Genomic DNA, 14,733 nt, shown 5'->3' with positions numbered 1-14,733 from the left:
TATGATTGCTCAGAATTCTGTACGCTGAAGAGGCAGTAGCGTTGCTACGTGTGATTGAGAGAGAGAGACACAAGACAAGACTACCACTGGCAGTAGAGGTGTCGGGGCTGTGGTTAAGCATCCAAGATGTGAATGAAATTTGAATGTCCAAGTTTCCAGGTCTATCCATCTGAGACTTAACGACACTCAAGCTTCATCTGAGACTCAATGGCAACTCAAGCTCATCGTCTTGACAACCATCTAACCATATACAATTCACTGCCAGACACTCAGTTCCCACTGTGACGATGTGCTTCTCCAAGCTTCTGGACCACGGAAGCCTTCAGATGCTCCTTCATTCCGTTGTGGCTGCATTTCCTGTCTCTGGTTCACCAGCAGCTGCCCGTGCTTCTCCCTCTTCCATCATCTGCAAGTGGTCTTGTATCATTGGTATCCAGAGCTTCCAGGCTATCCATGTACAGGCTGGGGTGATGACGAGGAAGCAGACCAGAACGGTCAGACCGGCTTTCATTGTGGTGGCTCGTGGCTTGTGGCTGTGGCTGTTCTTCAGCTTAGGTACAAGACTGTTTCCAGAGTTAGCCATCACGAACCTCTGGAGTGGTTGTTGACCTACTGTGCCTTGTTTTAGCAGTTTTTGAAAGACTTTTAGAACTTCGCTTGGGCCGACTGGGGTCGATGCTGTGCTGTGGGGGACCGATGTGATGTGAATGTAATCAGATGCCCACTTGCGCTTTGGATACGGTCAAGTTATTGCAGAGGACGATTGTGTGAATTCTTCTGCCCGGTCCAAGCATTGTTAAGTTCACTGATCGACGAGCGCAAGGTTGACCGCTCCTAGAAGGACCTCATTCACCTGCGCATCTAAACATTTCACCCGCACCCGCTCTAGCTGTTCCCGTAAGTCGTCGAAGACGACTGTGGAAATCCCATCAGCGAGAAGGATGCGTGCAAGACTGACAACTCGCAAGAAGACTACCATGATTTCATGGTCATAGGTCGCTCCCAGAGGGTGGGAAAACGTAGAGTCTTTGTCCATCTCTTCAGCGTCGTGCTGCTCCGAATTTGAGGCCAGGGTCGAGGACCTTTGCTCCATCTGAAGAATACGCAGGATTTGCTTCACTCCCTCCAAGGTCCATTGAATCGCTTCTTCGGTTTGTTCTGGAGTCAGGAACCGCAGCCCCCCCAGATACAAGATTTGGGTCCAGACATTGATCTCACGAAGGTCGTCGATGTAGAGGTTTTGTCTTTCCTCTGCAAACAAATCGTCCTTCCCCTTGAAGATAACACGCAGGCTTGACGCAACTGGGGTCTGAAAAGGGGCGGTGATCACGTCCATGTCAACTGGACCCTCCCCATTTTGCCCGACCTTCATTAACTTCGTGATAGCAGCATAGCTCAATGCTTCTGTTCCTAGATACCGCTGGTTTATCTCATTGAGCAGCAGTTCCCTTGCAGCAAAAGCGCACAGTCCCAGATTCTCCATCGCAGGAGATCGGCGTAGCTGGAACTCACGCGTAGCTTGAACAGCCTCGAAGCGAACCTCTTCATCGTCATCGTTCAACAAATCATACAACACCAGCAGCAAACGAAGGGTAATTTCATGCGTCGAACCAAGGCCTTGCAGGCCTTTGGAACTCCCGGCATATCTTGACAGTGCTCTTGCTGCACTGAGTCTGGTTGGAAAATCCAACAGGTCGGCTGCTGCGAACTCGACCCGTGATAACCACTGTTTGGTTCGTGAAGCAGCCTCAGTACCTCCATGACTTGGTGGCTCTATGCCCAATAGAAATGCTTCTAGCTCTATCGCCATGTTTCCAAGCTCGCGAGTGGATGCCAGCTGATCGAGGCCGATATTGCCACTGATCTGCTGCAGGACGCCGACAGGAATGTCTCTTGCATGCTCTAGGCTGTGAGCTAAGCATGAAAATGCTTGATGAAGGATATCCGGCTGGGAGCACAACTCGTCGTAGCCCTGGTGTATGAGAATGACAAGGAACCTGATCATGGCGCGTGCGGGTGCTTTGCAATGCTTGGCCTTGATGACATCCAGCAAATAACGCAGCGAATCCGGTGCGGCAAGGAATGAAGTGATCAATGAGCTCTCTTCTTGATCTGGAAAAGAGGATGAAACGTCTCGGAGCATGTAGAGGTATGTCCGGTACAGAAGGATCCGGCGCAGGAGATAGGGCCAGTGAACTGAATTACACACTGCTGAAGACTGGAAGGATTCGAATGAGAAAGCGTTCTCGAGACTGCTAGGATCCCAGCTGTTGCTCAAAATGAGCGCAGCAGTCTCGTTCAGTACATCGAGGAAAGCAGCTCTGACATAAGGCGAGCGTCCACCTATTTCTTCTCTTGAAGTGCTTTTCAAAAGGACATCGACGACCGACTTGACTTCAGGCTCGGTGGTTGCTCCACCAGCCAATGTCAGGATGTATTTGCAACAGAGTAGCATGCCATGAGCTTCATTCTCATGTCTACTCAGTCGAGGTTCTCCGATAAGCTTCTTCATTGCGAATGATGGTTGCAGGCCAGATAGTCGAGTGGCCAGCAGGGACGCCGCATGATCCCTGACAGCCCACGTTGAGTTAGACAGTTGCCGCAGGATGATATTGTTTGTCTCATCCGCCATCGCTTCATCAGGATGCACATGACCAATCAGGTCTAATGCAGCAAAGACATGTTCCGTGGCGGAATCTGGGTTGTTGGCACTGTCTGTAGCTGATCCTAGCAGACGGACCGCGATCATAAACGGATTGCCAGTGCTGGCTTCGCGGTTGGCAAGTTGGTCGACGTGATTAGAGGCCTCGTTTACGCTTGTCGAATCGAGGCGATTTATGCATGCCCTTAGCAGCATCAATCCACAGTTTCGGATGGCCCAAATCCTGGAAGAGAGACAGTTGGCCGCCAATGCAAGTATTCCAGAAAGATACTGAACAACAACAGCCGAAAATCGTGAGTTGGTCATGACTTCTTTCAGGCAATTTAGTGCATGGACCTGCGGTAGTTTCATGTTGCCCGCGTCAGAATCCCCGTCACCAGTTGGTCGTTTAGCAACGTCCATGAGATCAGAAATTGCGACAGAGAAGAACGTGTTGTCAGCAGGACTGAGCAGGGCCACCATCATCGCAGGGAGGCCCGCAGAGCGACGGGTGAGACGATCGGATTGTTCATCAATCTGATGCAGTGCAATCTGTTGTGGGTCAGCAACGCTTCATGCTGTTCTGGGGGGCTGTACTTACTGTGTACCACGCTTCTATGAGCTCACGCGTAGCAGCGTCCGGACTTGCGCGAACTTTGTCGCAGCACAATGTGAAGGTCTGAGCAACGGTGGAAAACGCTCCTCGATGCCGCAGGGAAATTAGCTGATCCATACAAAGATCACCGATTGCCGAATACAGCACCCTGCTAGGCTTTGTAGCGATGATCAAGGACTGTATGACAAGACTGATTGCGTTAGCGGAGGACATGAGGTCTAGAAGACGAAGTGGTACCTAGAGTCTCGCAGTGCTCGCCACGAGTAAGCCAGAAGATCCTTAGGCCCTTCATTAGTGTCTTCATCCTCCGGCTCTGATGAAGTCTCCGGCGAGTCAACACAAAGTTGAGTCCGCACGTGGTCCCAGACTTTGACACAAATATTCAAGATTGGGACAGAGTTATTATCCATCTGTTCATCCCCATGAGCCTGTAGATCCCTTAGTCGATAATGGACTGCCAGCAAATAGGCGTGAATGGGATGCTTGGACCCAGGCCTCAGATCTCCGGACGTCGACGTTAGTTGTTTCAATAGTGATATAAGTTGCGACAGGCCTGTATAAGCTGCAGTCTCGTGTCCGATCGGGGAGGACAGCAACGTGGATTTGTGCGAGAGACCGGACACAGCCCAAAGCCTCCCCAATCCATCTGCATGATCACCCCTGATAGTTTTAGCTGCCACGACCCCGATCCTATTCAAAGCTGCAGCGCTGATAGCCCCAGACACCAAGTCTGGAACTTGGACGGCGAGAAACTGGAGCAGGGTTGAGGCAGTGCTTCGCACTTCCTCAAATGGGTCGAGAACAAGACAGCACAGAGATTTGGCCAGTTCTCTGTCATTTTCGAAGACATCCGGCGCGATTGTCGTGTCGAAGAAGTATTGCAAAGAGCGCAGGCTCAGACTGTGGCGCGGGTAGGAGACACCAGCCCGAAGTTCAGCCTTCAAGAAATTGTACAAACGACATTCAAATGATTTGTATTCTGCTTCAATTGTCTTGCTTTCGCTAAGACCAGCACGTGAGGTGGCTGATTTACGAAGGGATAAGAAACTGGATTGAATTCTTTTCAACAGCCTCCGCGTGGTGCTCAGTATTTCGCTCCTCTCATGCGCATCAGCATCATCATGCAGATAGTCCAGACTCGACAAAATGCAGTTCAGGACACCCGAGGGGACGGGGGCGTTTCCTGACGGTGATGAGGTGAGAAGGTTATAGGCGAGAATTCGTATTTCAGGGCTGGCGGTGGCCATCAAACGCTTGAAGCGAGAGTAGTCAGGCCCATTGTCGGAGAGTCGGGTAGGCCTGACGCGGAATATTTCCAGTATCTCTAACTTGTTGTTAGCAAATATACATAGCGAGTGGTGTGGCGGAGGAACGGCACGTACCTTGTTCGGAGAGAAGACCCTGAAGCCGTCCAACCTTCAAAACAGCGAGAAACACTGCCATCATCGTCTCATCCTCGAACCCGGAGCTGACGTACGGCTCGACAAAACCCATGAGCTTTTCTTTGGTATTGAGGATGGTGGGCAAGACATTTTCTGCAAAATCACCCAGTGCGGATTGATTGCTCTCAAGGTATAACTCTACAACACTCTGAGCCAAGATCTCCAGCTTGGAGTCGCTACTGCATAGAGTTGAGCGTAACTTGAGAGCCGAAGTTCTTGTATCATGGTCGGTCATGGCAAAGGTTAACGCAAGGAAAAGATCTGTGATACTGCCCCCACCGAGTTGGGATATCTGTTCGAGAGGAATATTATATCTTGCCAGGAGTCGCATCCAAACCAAATAATGTAGTTCCGTGCATTGTCTGACGAGTGGTTCCAACTGGCCCAGTATTGGTGTTTTTCGAACAAAACAGGTCAAAATGAGGCAGGCCTTTTTGAGATCTGACCGTGGGGACGACAGAAGAACAACCCTGATCAACGGAAGCGCGGCTCTTTTCAAGATTGTTGCGGTGGTGTCTTGGTCTATATCCTTGAGCAGGTGGCAGAGACTCTCCAGGACTTGAAAGGCCGGTTTTGTTTTTCCATCGCCGAAGGCTTTGTGGCAACATTGAAAAGCATCGAACCACGTCTCTTCAGAGTGGACGAAATCCCGGATCTCAGCAAGCGCGCTTGAGGAGCCCCCGTTCAGGTATACGCATAGGGCATTGCAGGCAGCGGTGATATGGGTGTTGACCACCTGAGGGCTGGTTGTGGTAAGAACGAGTTTGCGCCAGAGGGCGAACAGCCGAGAGGGCTCAGATGCCTCGGGAGTATTGCGGAAAAAGTTCTGCAAAGATCCTTTGCCCAGTTCCGACAGGATTCGGATTGGAAGGGGGACATCTGTCGCCAGTGCCTCATTGATTATTTCCATAATCGTTACCCTGGGTCGCTCCAGCGACATCGAGCAGAGGGAGTGGATAGGAGGATGAGCAATTGGAAAGTGCAGGTCATCTCTAGTGTCACCGGCCATTGCCAGAGAGGCATGGCCCTCTGAGACAGTCCATCGTCCTAATGTCCGGAGAGTGTAGTGAAAAATAGATAATAGATCCTAGGTACGGAGTATACATATTTTTTACTGCTGGTATTTCTCTGTATCGCGGGTATGTCCCGATCGGGTCAAGCTCGGAATTACGGCCTTTCGCTCTATCTCGAACATTTTCTTCGACAAGTTTGGTCCTTCACTTCGATTTTGAGCACGATCCTACCGGCCAATTCGATTTGGTTCGATTTCTTTTCCTCTCTGTGTTTGATTCGCGAAGCCCCTTTCAACATGTCAATCTGGGACGCCTTCACCGGCAGGAAATCATCCAGACAAAGTGCGGAGCCCCAGCATGCAGAGCCTGCGCCGTCGGCTGGGGGCTTCGCGCAAGCACCCTCCTTCGATCCTACCGCCCCAACAGATGTATCATCGTTTCTCGGTAGCTCCTCTCTTCCAGATGCATCGAAACTCCATCCTCTCGCCGGTTTGAACCAACAAACTCTGGACTACCTTACCTTAGACGAATCGCAACTGTCACAGCTCCCGGGCTCCAGATCAATATTACCTTCTCGCGGTTGGTCGGATGATTTGTGTTACGGGACAGGGCTCGTCTATCTCACAGCTTTAACTACGGGAGGAGCATGGGGTCTGATAGAAGGTCTGAATCGAACACCTGCGTCGGCGCCTCCCAAGCTACGGTTGAACAGCGTCTTGAACAGCATCACCCGGCGAGGACCTTTCCTCGGGAACTCGGCTGGTGTGGTTGCGATGATGTACAACGGCATCAACTCAACACTTGATTATTACAGAGGGAAGCATGATGCCACGAACAGTATTTTGGCGGGCGCATTCAGCGGCGCCATCTTCAAATGCACAAGAGGGCTGAAACCAATGTTCATTTCTGGCGGCATTGTTGCCTCACTGGCGGGAACTTGGGCCGTAAGTCGACTTCTAGTATGTGACAAGATGATCTCCGCTAACATATCCTGTAGTTAACCCGCAAAGTTCTCTTCGAGCCTCCTGAGGAGCAGGCTTCTACTACAGCAAGTCTTTAACCGCCTGACCATGTCGGCAAGGCAGGCAGGTGCAGTTGTCTCATGATCGACGAAATAGCGGCGGCCTCGTCTGGGTACACCCTCTGTATAAAACTGCAATTCTTTCGCGGACCTTTCTGCTGGTTATGAAGGACAACCTTTCGACCAATTGATGTGTCTAATAAATGATCCTCACTCTGGGATGTGGGAAAGCATAGCGGGTTGGGAACAAGTACAGGGCGTTCAGGGATTCAGTCTGTATGATAGAGCTCTCGGACCCCCTGCTCAGGGGGCTCGAGGTATGCTACAGGCTTGACACTTATGGCGGAGTGACGAAGACTAGGTTACCAGAACTGAATTCCAACATCGTTCAAGCCGGGGTCAGCTTCCTTGCAGGCTTTGCTTCATACAACACGTGAGAGAGTGGGTGTCTGGTCGCATGTTGTGGCCCTTACACCGAGTTCGCAGATCTGTGGTACGAACTTAGGTCGGTTGGGTGAAATGGAGTTGCGCCTCCATTCATTCCATAGCCTATACAGAGTGTATCACAATTCCCCAGTCCGCCGTCAATGGTAGTAAAACAATGCCGAACTCTTTTACTAGAATATACAACAAATGCACTGAATAGTCCCCCGGATCAGAGCATCGTCCTTCGCCAGGCTTTTGCCGCCAAAGCCTCGATCAGCTTTGTATCCACCACCCCTTGGGCAGACTCGTCAGCGATGGCTTCCACCACTGCTTCTGCAACCAGGTCTGCTTTGAGCGGCTTTTCTACTGCAGCACCGAAAATGCGGGTCAAACTGCCTCCTACCATGCTGTTGACTGTGCTACCAACCATGCCGGAGGCGGCTATCGGGAGGGTAAACTTTCGGCTCTCATCATACAGAAATCCTGGCCGGAAGAATAGGTTTCGGAGATTGACCATCTTGTTTGCAATGGTACTCTCGGCCTCGCGCTTAGTGGTGATGTATCTGTTAGGGAGCACGGGTGCCCCGGCTGCGGCTGAGATGTAGACATAAGTCTTTGCTCCCGATCTCTCAGCTTCCTGTGCCAAGGCAATGGCAGAGTCTCTGTTCATGAGCTCGTATGTGATTTGGCCATCCTTCTCGCCTTTTCCTAGCTCTCCTCCAGGTTGGCGGTCTAAGGGGTTGTTCGAGCTGCCGGCCTTTGCTGTGCTGAATGCCCTCGACAATCCGGACAGTATACCTTCCTTTCCGGAGATGACTCCTTTATAATCTGCCTCCAGCAATATTCCCATCGTGTGTACAACGGCCTCAGCGTCTTTCAGGTGCGAAGTATAGGTGGCTGGTTTCAGGATGTCACCTTGGGCCCAGGTTACAGAAGTTGACCATGGAGGAGGAGTCGATTCCGATGTGACTGAAGACCATCTGGGTTCGCCAGAGCGACTAGGCTGCGATTAGCAGTGCTCGCAGGAGGATATATAAGCTGGATACCTTATAGAGGTGACATCCCAACCTCGAGCGACCGCAGATTTGCAGATGCGAGTCCCCAAGAATCCATTTCCACCAGCGACAACTAGTTTTTTCTTAGCCGCCTGGGCCATCTGCAGGGATCGTCTGGTTGAAGCTGTCCAGGTCTTCTCAAAGATCTACTCCTGTTATATACCACCATGTGGACTCATCGTCGGGTAACTTTTTGGGCAACTTTTAACGTCATCGATTCGCCCTCCCCAAGAGGAAGGTGCGGCGAGCCAGCCTTTTCCGCACTCTGCTGGCAGTGTTTGACATCGAGCACTCCGTACAACAATCTCAAATTGGCAGCCTATGTAATCAAAATCAACGAAGTCTCCCTGCTAAGCTGATTTTACCCCTGTTGCAATACGTTCTACCTCTGACTCGCCATGCCTCCCGCAAAGCGGCGCAAACTCAGCCCGCTACCTGACGAAGCCTCATCCCCAAATCCAGAGGTCAAGAAAGACTCCCAAGAGGAAAAAGGCGTGCAGAAAGATGAGAGCAATGTTGCGGCTGAATCAGCCGACGCCCAAGGAGCAGCGGTAGGATTTACCTCTACCAAGGATTCTACCGCAGATAGATTAGCGCGCTTTGCGGCTTTGAAATCGCGAGCAACGGCGTCCGCAAAGTCGAATCTTGCCGAAGCGAAAGCGGAAGCCAACCGCGCCGCCGTGGACCCCGAGCTGCTCGCGAGCCTCAACAGGAAAGCGGCAATTGCATCCCACAACATACTGAAAGCAGATACGGAGGAGGACGAAGGTCAAGGGGCATTCGAACGCAAGCGTGCTTGGGATTATACCATTGAAGAGAGCGAAAGATGGGATGAGCGTATGCAACAAAAGAAAGGCAACCGAGAAAACAACGCTTTCAAGGACTACAGCGCGGAAGCCAGCAAAATGTACGATCGGCAGATCCGTGAATTGGAGAAGAACGCTCGGAAAGACGGTGGCAAGCACCGAGAGGATTATGAGCGGCAGAAAGCCGAGATATTGGAAAATGCAGCGCGAACAGGAGGACTGGAGATTGTGGAAATGGACAACGGGGAACTGGTTGCCATTGATAAAGATGGGCGATTCTATGCGAACAACGAAAGTACAGGCTTTGTGGAACAGAAGCCGAAACGCGAGAATGTTGACCGTCTGGTGAATGACTTGAAAAAGGCAGAGGAAGCAAGGTTCAAGAAACGCCGTGACCGCGGACGGGAGGCCGACGAAGGCGATGTCACTTACATCAACGACAAGAACAAGCAGTTCAACTTGAAGTTGGCCCGGTTTTATGATCGATACACCACTGATATCCGGGAGAGTTTTGAGAGGGGGACAGCGATCTGAGCGCGCCGGCCGATGGTTACTGCTATGGGTTTGTTTTGGGTTCTGGGTTCTGACCACGTAAATGCAATGCAGAGCCGAATGCTCGACTTTATACCTGGTAGCTTTTGGATGGAAGACACTTGATTCACACAGGCACAATATCGTTCCATCGTGGGCCGCGTAGGGACCAACGTGGCGTAGAAGCTTGAGCCCAGGCTTCTAAGATCGTAAGAGACATCCGAGCCTTGTGAAACCCTTGAAGTTGCAGTACCCGTACCATGTCCACACAGACGTGAATTGCTACTACAAGACACTTGGCCTTAGTACTGTAAGGTATCCATACGGAGTACACTGGATACTGTACACTATACACTATACAGCGAGGGGGATTAAAACAATCGAGCTGCACGGTACTCCGTACTCCGCCTAGGAAGACGCCGTCCTTGAAACGTGATTGGACGCCGATCGTGGCGCAGACGCCGGAGGTGCACCCAGTGAGCCGAGTAACCTCGATGTTGACAACTTGGAGCTGCTAAGCTACTAACAGGCGGCAAGGCGGAAGGCGAGGCTCCACGAGTATTGGGGCGTATTCCATCTTTAAGACCATCCAGCGACGCAAAGGGTGACCAACATCATCCAAGTTATGTCAACACCGGGCGGTCGACTGCGATGCGGCGCCCCCATTGAAGCCAGAAGAGACCATGCCTCTCTTCTTCAGTGAAGCATCTAAGCGACAGAAGAATGGGGACCGTACGGGCGGAACAGCTCCTGTGTTCATCGCATCGAGTCCTCTTCCTTACCCATTGAGCACACCGACGGCCGTGTATCAGCAGCAACCGCCTCTATGGCCTCAGCCGCAGGGTCACTATGTCGGCCCAGTACCTCAGCCTTACGGTGGCTCGACCGTCTCCCTGCCACCGAACTGTAACGGACAAGTAGATTGCAGTACGGCATCTTTGCAACCTCAGCATACCTGGCCCCAGTCGCAGACAATCCATGCACATTCTGGCCCACCACGGCTTGCTGGCTATGGATTGCAAGAGAAGATTGGAGACAAACTGGGTGACGTGATATCGCTGATTGACGAAGAAGCATTTTCAGGTTCTTCAGAAGAGCTTGCTATTACACTACAGGAATCTGGCAGTGGGGATGATGGTGGAATATACTCTGCGGCTCAACAGTCGCGGAGGGCGTTGGTAAGGCAGGAGAAGGCTCAACCGCCGCCGAAACCAGCAGGTCAAGAGAAGGAGGTCAATGTATTCTCCAAGGTCGACCTATATATGAATTCGCGACTACCTGCTTCACTGCCTCCTCTGCGAGTGTACATGCCGACATACCCACTCCTGTGCCTCGCAGCACAGTGTTCCGCGTCGGCCTATTACTCGCCGCGCTCGACGGCGGAACGCAAGGACTTTGTGTCGGCCGACAGTCGACTCGGCACCAAGGCAATGGTGATCAAGTCGATACCATGCGACGACAAAAAGACGATTGTGTTCGCGATCCGTGGGACCAGCATGCTCAGCATTCGTGACTGGGGAGTCAATCTGAGTACCGAGCCAGTATCGCCAGCAGGCTTTCTCGATGACGCAGGCAACCTGTGCCATTCGGGGTTTTTGAAAGTCGCCAAAGCAATGGTCAGGCCTATCGCGGCAAGGCTGCGGCATCTCCTGGAAGAGAACCCCAATCGGACCAGCTGCTCTCTCTTAATCACGGGTCACAGTGCTGGGGGCGCGGTGGCCAGCCTTCTGTACGCCCACATGCTCGCCGAGACGGTAGAGTCGGAACTCAATGTCTTGACGGGCTGTTTCAAGAGGGTTCACTGCATCGCGTTTGGCGCGCCGCCTGTCAGTCTCCTGGCCCTCCAGAAACCCGACAGTGCTGACGGGCGACTGCGCAAATGTCTGTTCCACTCTTTCATCAACGAAGGTGACCCAGTTGTGCGTGCTGAAAGGGCATATGTCAAGAGTCTAGTCGATCTTCTTGCCCGCCCGATTCCGTCTTTCCCCGCCAACAAGACCAAAACTGACACCAAGGCCAAGATCGAGGCCATTACGACGTGTCCTTCCACTGCTCCCCTGAACATGCTAGGAGCTTCAATATCTCGACTCGACCTGTCCCTGAACCCTACGAAGAAACCGAAGGCGAAGCAGCCGAAATCAAAGCCATCCTTACCGACCCGGAAGCTGTGGTGGGAAGTCCCACCCGCGACCCTATCGAATGCTGGCCGTCTGATAGTTCTCCGCGTGCCGGACGGCGGCAAAGAGTCTGACGTGACAGCCTCTATCGTCAAGGATGAGCAGCTGCGACAAGTCATCTTCGGTGATCCTCTTGCTCACGCAATGGACCTGTACGCCCGGCGCATCGAAGCGCTAGCCGTGAGAGCGGTCACAGGGAGAAACGGGGCCTGTTGAAACACCGTCATTGACACTGCTCTGCTGTTGTTCCCATCTTTTGGCCCACACTAAACCGGAGATGGCATATGGCAAGGAGGATCCATGCAGACACAAGGGCTGATATTTTACCTTTTCATCTCTTGTTTCCTCTTCTCTCCCCCTCCCCTTTTCGAGAAATGCAGGATAGCCGCCTATGTAGTCGGGTCTGGTGCACCTGGACTGACGAGGCAGTGAACTCGGAGTTCCAAGGTATCAGACTGTCTTGTTCCTGTACCGAGTACTTGTCCCTTTGTACTTCAACAAGAGCAATCTACAAAGCATACGAATAACAATAACAATGACGATCGTCACCATGAAGCCAGGACTTTACTTTGGCGGTTTCGAGCAATTCAAATGAGCATCAACTACGACTGACGTTTCTTGACGTGCGATTGAACCGTTTGGAGCTCGAGGTCCGTAGTAGAGTAGTGAAGACTTTAATGGGGACGGAGGACGCAGACAGTGATGGGAAGGCGAAGGCGAAGTACTCCGTACCTCGTGGACATGGTGTACAATTCAGTTTTACCTCAGGTACCTCAGGCACCTTAGTTATCCAGATCTATTTTCCGTGTCCGTGTGTTCGCCATGCATCCAACCAAGTAAAGACAACACAACACATCCAAGTACTCCGTAAAGACAACAACAACAACAACTTTTATGTTCCCGTGTATTCTATGTCAAGTCTGTCCATCTCACATCCACAAACACAATGCATGCAGGCCTCGTCGCGTCAAGTCTGTCCATCTCACAAACACAATGCATGCATGCCTCGTCGCGTCAAGTCTGGGGCCGTCGGTCGGTTCAGCTGTACAGTACAGCTTAGGGCTGTGCTGTGCTGTAACTCACACAGAAGATCCATCAGCCCTAATTAGGCAGACACTCACACAGACGATACATCGGCCCTGGTTAGGCAGACAATTAGGTCGAGACGATACGTCGGCCCTCCATAGGCAGACAATTAGGTTGAGACAGATTGAGCAGGTTCTTCCGTCGTTGTGTGTCAATCAATCAAGAACAGTCTCAGTCTCAGTCACAGTCATCTCCTAGGTGTTTGATAGGTATGTGATGTAATGTGTTTTGCAAACATGGGGCTCTTGCCTCTTGCCTCTTGGCTGCTTTTTTCTTGTGTTCTGTTCGCGCCTCCAGTGTGTTGTCGTGTTCTGTTCGCGCCTCCAGCGTGTTGTCTGTTCTCTTCGCACCGCCAGTGTGTTGTTGTGTTCTCTTCGCACCTCCAGCGTGTTGTCGCATCTGATTCCAACAGGAACGAGTCTCTGTCGTTTTGTTTCAGACACCCACAAACCTGGCTCTGCGCGGACCCCACTTTGTTGTCCGTGGGTGCCGGTTCAGAAGGCTCTCTCGGTAGTTCTGGAGCGAAGTCGCCTTTGCTTGCGGTGCCGGGAGCCGAGACGGTCGTGGTTTCGGTCTCGTTTGTGATGCGAATCGATCTCGGCCTGATGCACTGCTCGCAGATTCGGCCTGTACTGTTGGCATTGCAACGTCCGTAGCAATTTCCAGGTCTGGGACGACGTCCTTCTCCTTCTGCTGACTTGACGTGGTTGGTGTGTACGAGGGGATGTGGACGTCGTCGGATTTGATCTGCGCGTTACTACCGGCAACTGCAGATCCATCATTGACATCTTGACTGCCTTGCCAATCGTCCATTCGAACGTCGGCGTCTACTATTTCAGGATCAGGGATGGGATCCCCGGACACCGCTGACGGCATCTCTTCCTGGACATCTGACAGTGCCTTGACGGGAGCGGCCTGGTCTACCTGAGCAGTATCGATCGAGCTCGACGCTGTAGCTGCATCTGTGTTCTCTTGGTGTGTCCCGAACAGAGGAGCAGGAACTTCGCCAGGTGTAAGCGGCGCTGGTGGATTCTCAAGCGCACCATGCGAGCTCGTGGAGATGAGTTCCGCAGGCATTTCAATAGGGGTTTCGTCGGACTGTCCTCGTGGCGCCGCCTCCAAAGGCTGGGAAAGGCTGGCGAAATCTCTCTCTGTGCCTACTTGTTTAGGCGTGGAGTCGTTTCCTAGCGTCGAGGTTGCTACCCCAGCGTCAGCGTTGACGCTCGTCTTCTTCCTCTTCCTAGTTGAGCTCCGAGAGGGCGGAATAGGTGTCGATAGAGCCTGTTGCGCGGCAGCCTTGCTGCTCAACACCTCAGGAGCATCGTCTTCATCTTCGGTTTCTGGTATCTCCGAATCCTCCCTGCCAGGCTGATTAGGAGTTTGCTCCTGCAGAGATTCAGGCTCAAGTGTCGAGTCATCTGCGCCATCGCCGTCAAAACGCTTGCGTTTACTGGTCGTCATTGGGGTGAAGTACAACTCGGGCGCCTTTGGACGCTGAGGCAGCTCAGTGTTGATGTCAGAAGCTGGCTCTCCGTCCGAAACAGAAGGGATTTTCTCCTCGTCGGTCGGCCAAGCCTTGGAAGGAACATCGCCACCAGCCGAGTTTTCCTCTTCCGACGGTGGTTGACTCCGAATCTCAACAACTAACTGCGAGTCATCGCCTTGTGAAGCTTGGGGAGTTGGAGCCTCTTGCATCGCCTCATTGCCATCATTTTCGAGCTGTTCCAACAATGTGGGTTGGGTAACAATGCGGGCAGGTTTCGAAGTCGCTGGTGTGAAATACCCTGGACTGTCACCCGATGGCACCGGCGTAGCTGTGACGACTAAGGAGCCATTCTGTGAAGCAGACGACTTGGGAGTCTCATGGATCTTCTTTTCTTGGGCTCTTGTTGTTACCATGTTGCGAGAAAGTCGAGGGT

At 52.2% G+C, this 14,733-nt stretch overlaps 6 protein-coding genes across 6 annotated transcripts; 3 read left to right on the top strand and 3 right to left on the bottom strand.

Moving 5' to 3' along the window:
* Positions 1-802: 802 nt before the first annotated feature.
* A1O3_02267 (uncharacterized protein) lies at positions 803-5,609 on the bottom strand (the record flags this gene model as incomplete). The annotated part of the gene is made up of 4 exons (XM_007732408.1): positions 803-3,193; positions 3,243-3,447; positions 3,495-4,581; positions 4,640-5,609. 4 exons carry the CDS (start codon positions 5,607-5,609, stop codon positions 803-805), a joined length of 4,653 nt encoding a protein of 1,550 aa, XP_007730598.1.
* Positions 5,610-6,008: 399 nt separating this feature from the next.
* Positions 6,009-6,772, top strand: A1O3_02266 (uncharacterized protein; the record flags this gene model as incomplete). Its single annotated transcript, XM_007732407.1, has 2 exons — positions 6,009-6,656; positions 6,710-6,772. The coding sequence occupies 2 exons, from the start codon at positions 6,009-6,011 to the stop codon at positions 6,770-6,772; spliced, it is 711 nt and encodes a 236-aa protein (XP_007730597.1).
* Positions 6,773-7,388: 616 nt separating this feature from the next.
* Positions 7,389-8,315, bottom strand: A1O3_02265 (uncharacterized protein; the record flags this gene model as incomplete). Its single annotated transcript, XM_007732406.1, has 2 exons — positions 7,389-8,157; positions 8,206-8,315. 2 exons carry the CDS (start codon positions 8,313-8,315, stop codon positions 7,389-7,391), a joined length of 879 nt encoding a protein of 292 aa, XP_007730596.1.
* Positions 8,316-8,612: 297 nt separating this feature from the next.
* Positions 8,613-9,554, top strand: A1O3_02264 (uncharacterized protein; the record flags this gene model as incomplete). Its single annotated transcript, XM_007732405.1, has 1 exon — positions 8,613-9,554. The coding sequence occupies one exon, from the start codon at positions 8,613-8,615 to the stop codon at positions 9,552-9,554; it is 942 nt and encodes a 313-aa protein (XP_007730595.1).
* A 680-nt stretch (positions 9,555-10,234) lies between these two features.
* Positions 10,235-11,944, top strand: A1O3_02263 (uncharacterized protein; the record flags this gene model as incomplete). The annotated part of the gene is made up of 1 exon (XM_007732404.1): positions 10,235-11,944. The coding sequence occupies one exon, from the start codon at positions 10,235-10,237 to the stop codon at positions 11,942-11,944; it is 1,710 nt and encodes a 569-aa protein (XP_007730594.1).
* A 1,305-nt stretch (positions 11,945-13,249) lies between these two features.
* A1O3_02262 (uncharacterized protein) lies at positions 13,250-14,713 on the bottom strand (the record flags this gene model as incomplete). Its single annotated transcript, XM_007732403.1, has 1 exon — positions 13,250-14,713. One exon carries the CDS (start codon positions 14,711-14,713, stop codon positions 13,250-13,252), a length of 1,464 nt encoding a protein of 487 aa, XP_007730593.1.
* Between the last annotated feature and the right edge of the window lie 20 nt (positions 14,714-14,733).

This window comes from Capronia epimyces, assembly GCF_000585565.1.
Source record: "Capronia epimyces CBS 606.96 chromosome Unknown aczIQ-supercont1.2, whole genome shotgun sequence".
Taxonomy (NCBI): domain Eukaryota; kingdom Fungi; phylum Ascomycota; class Eurotiomycetes; order Chaetothyriales; family Herpotrichiellaceae; genus Capronia; species Capronia epimyces.
Note: the sequence above shows the minus strand (reverse complement) of the source record. Positions and strands in the feature narration are given on the sequence as shown.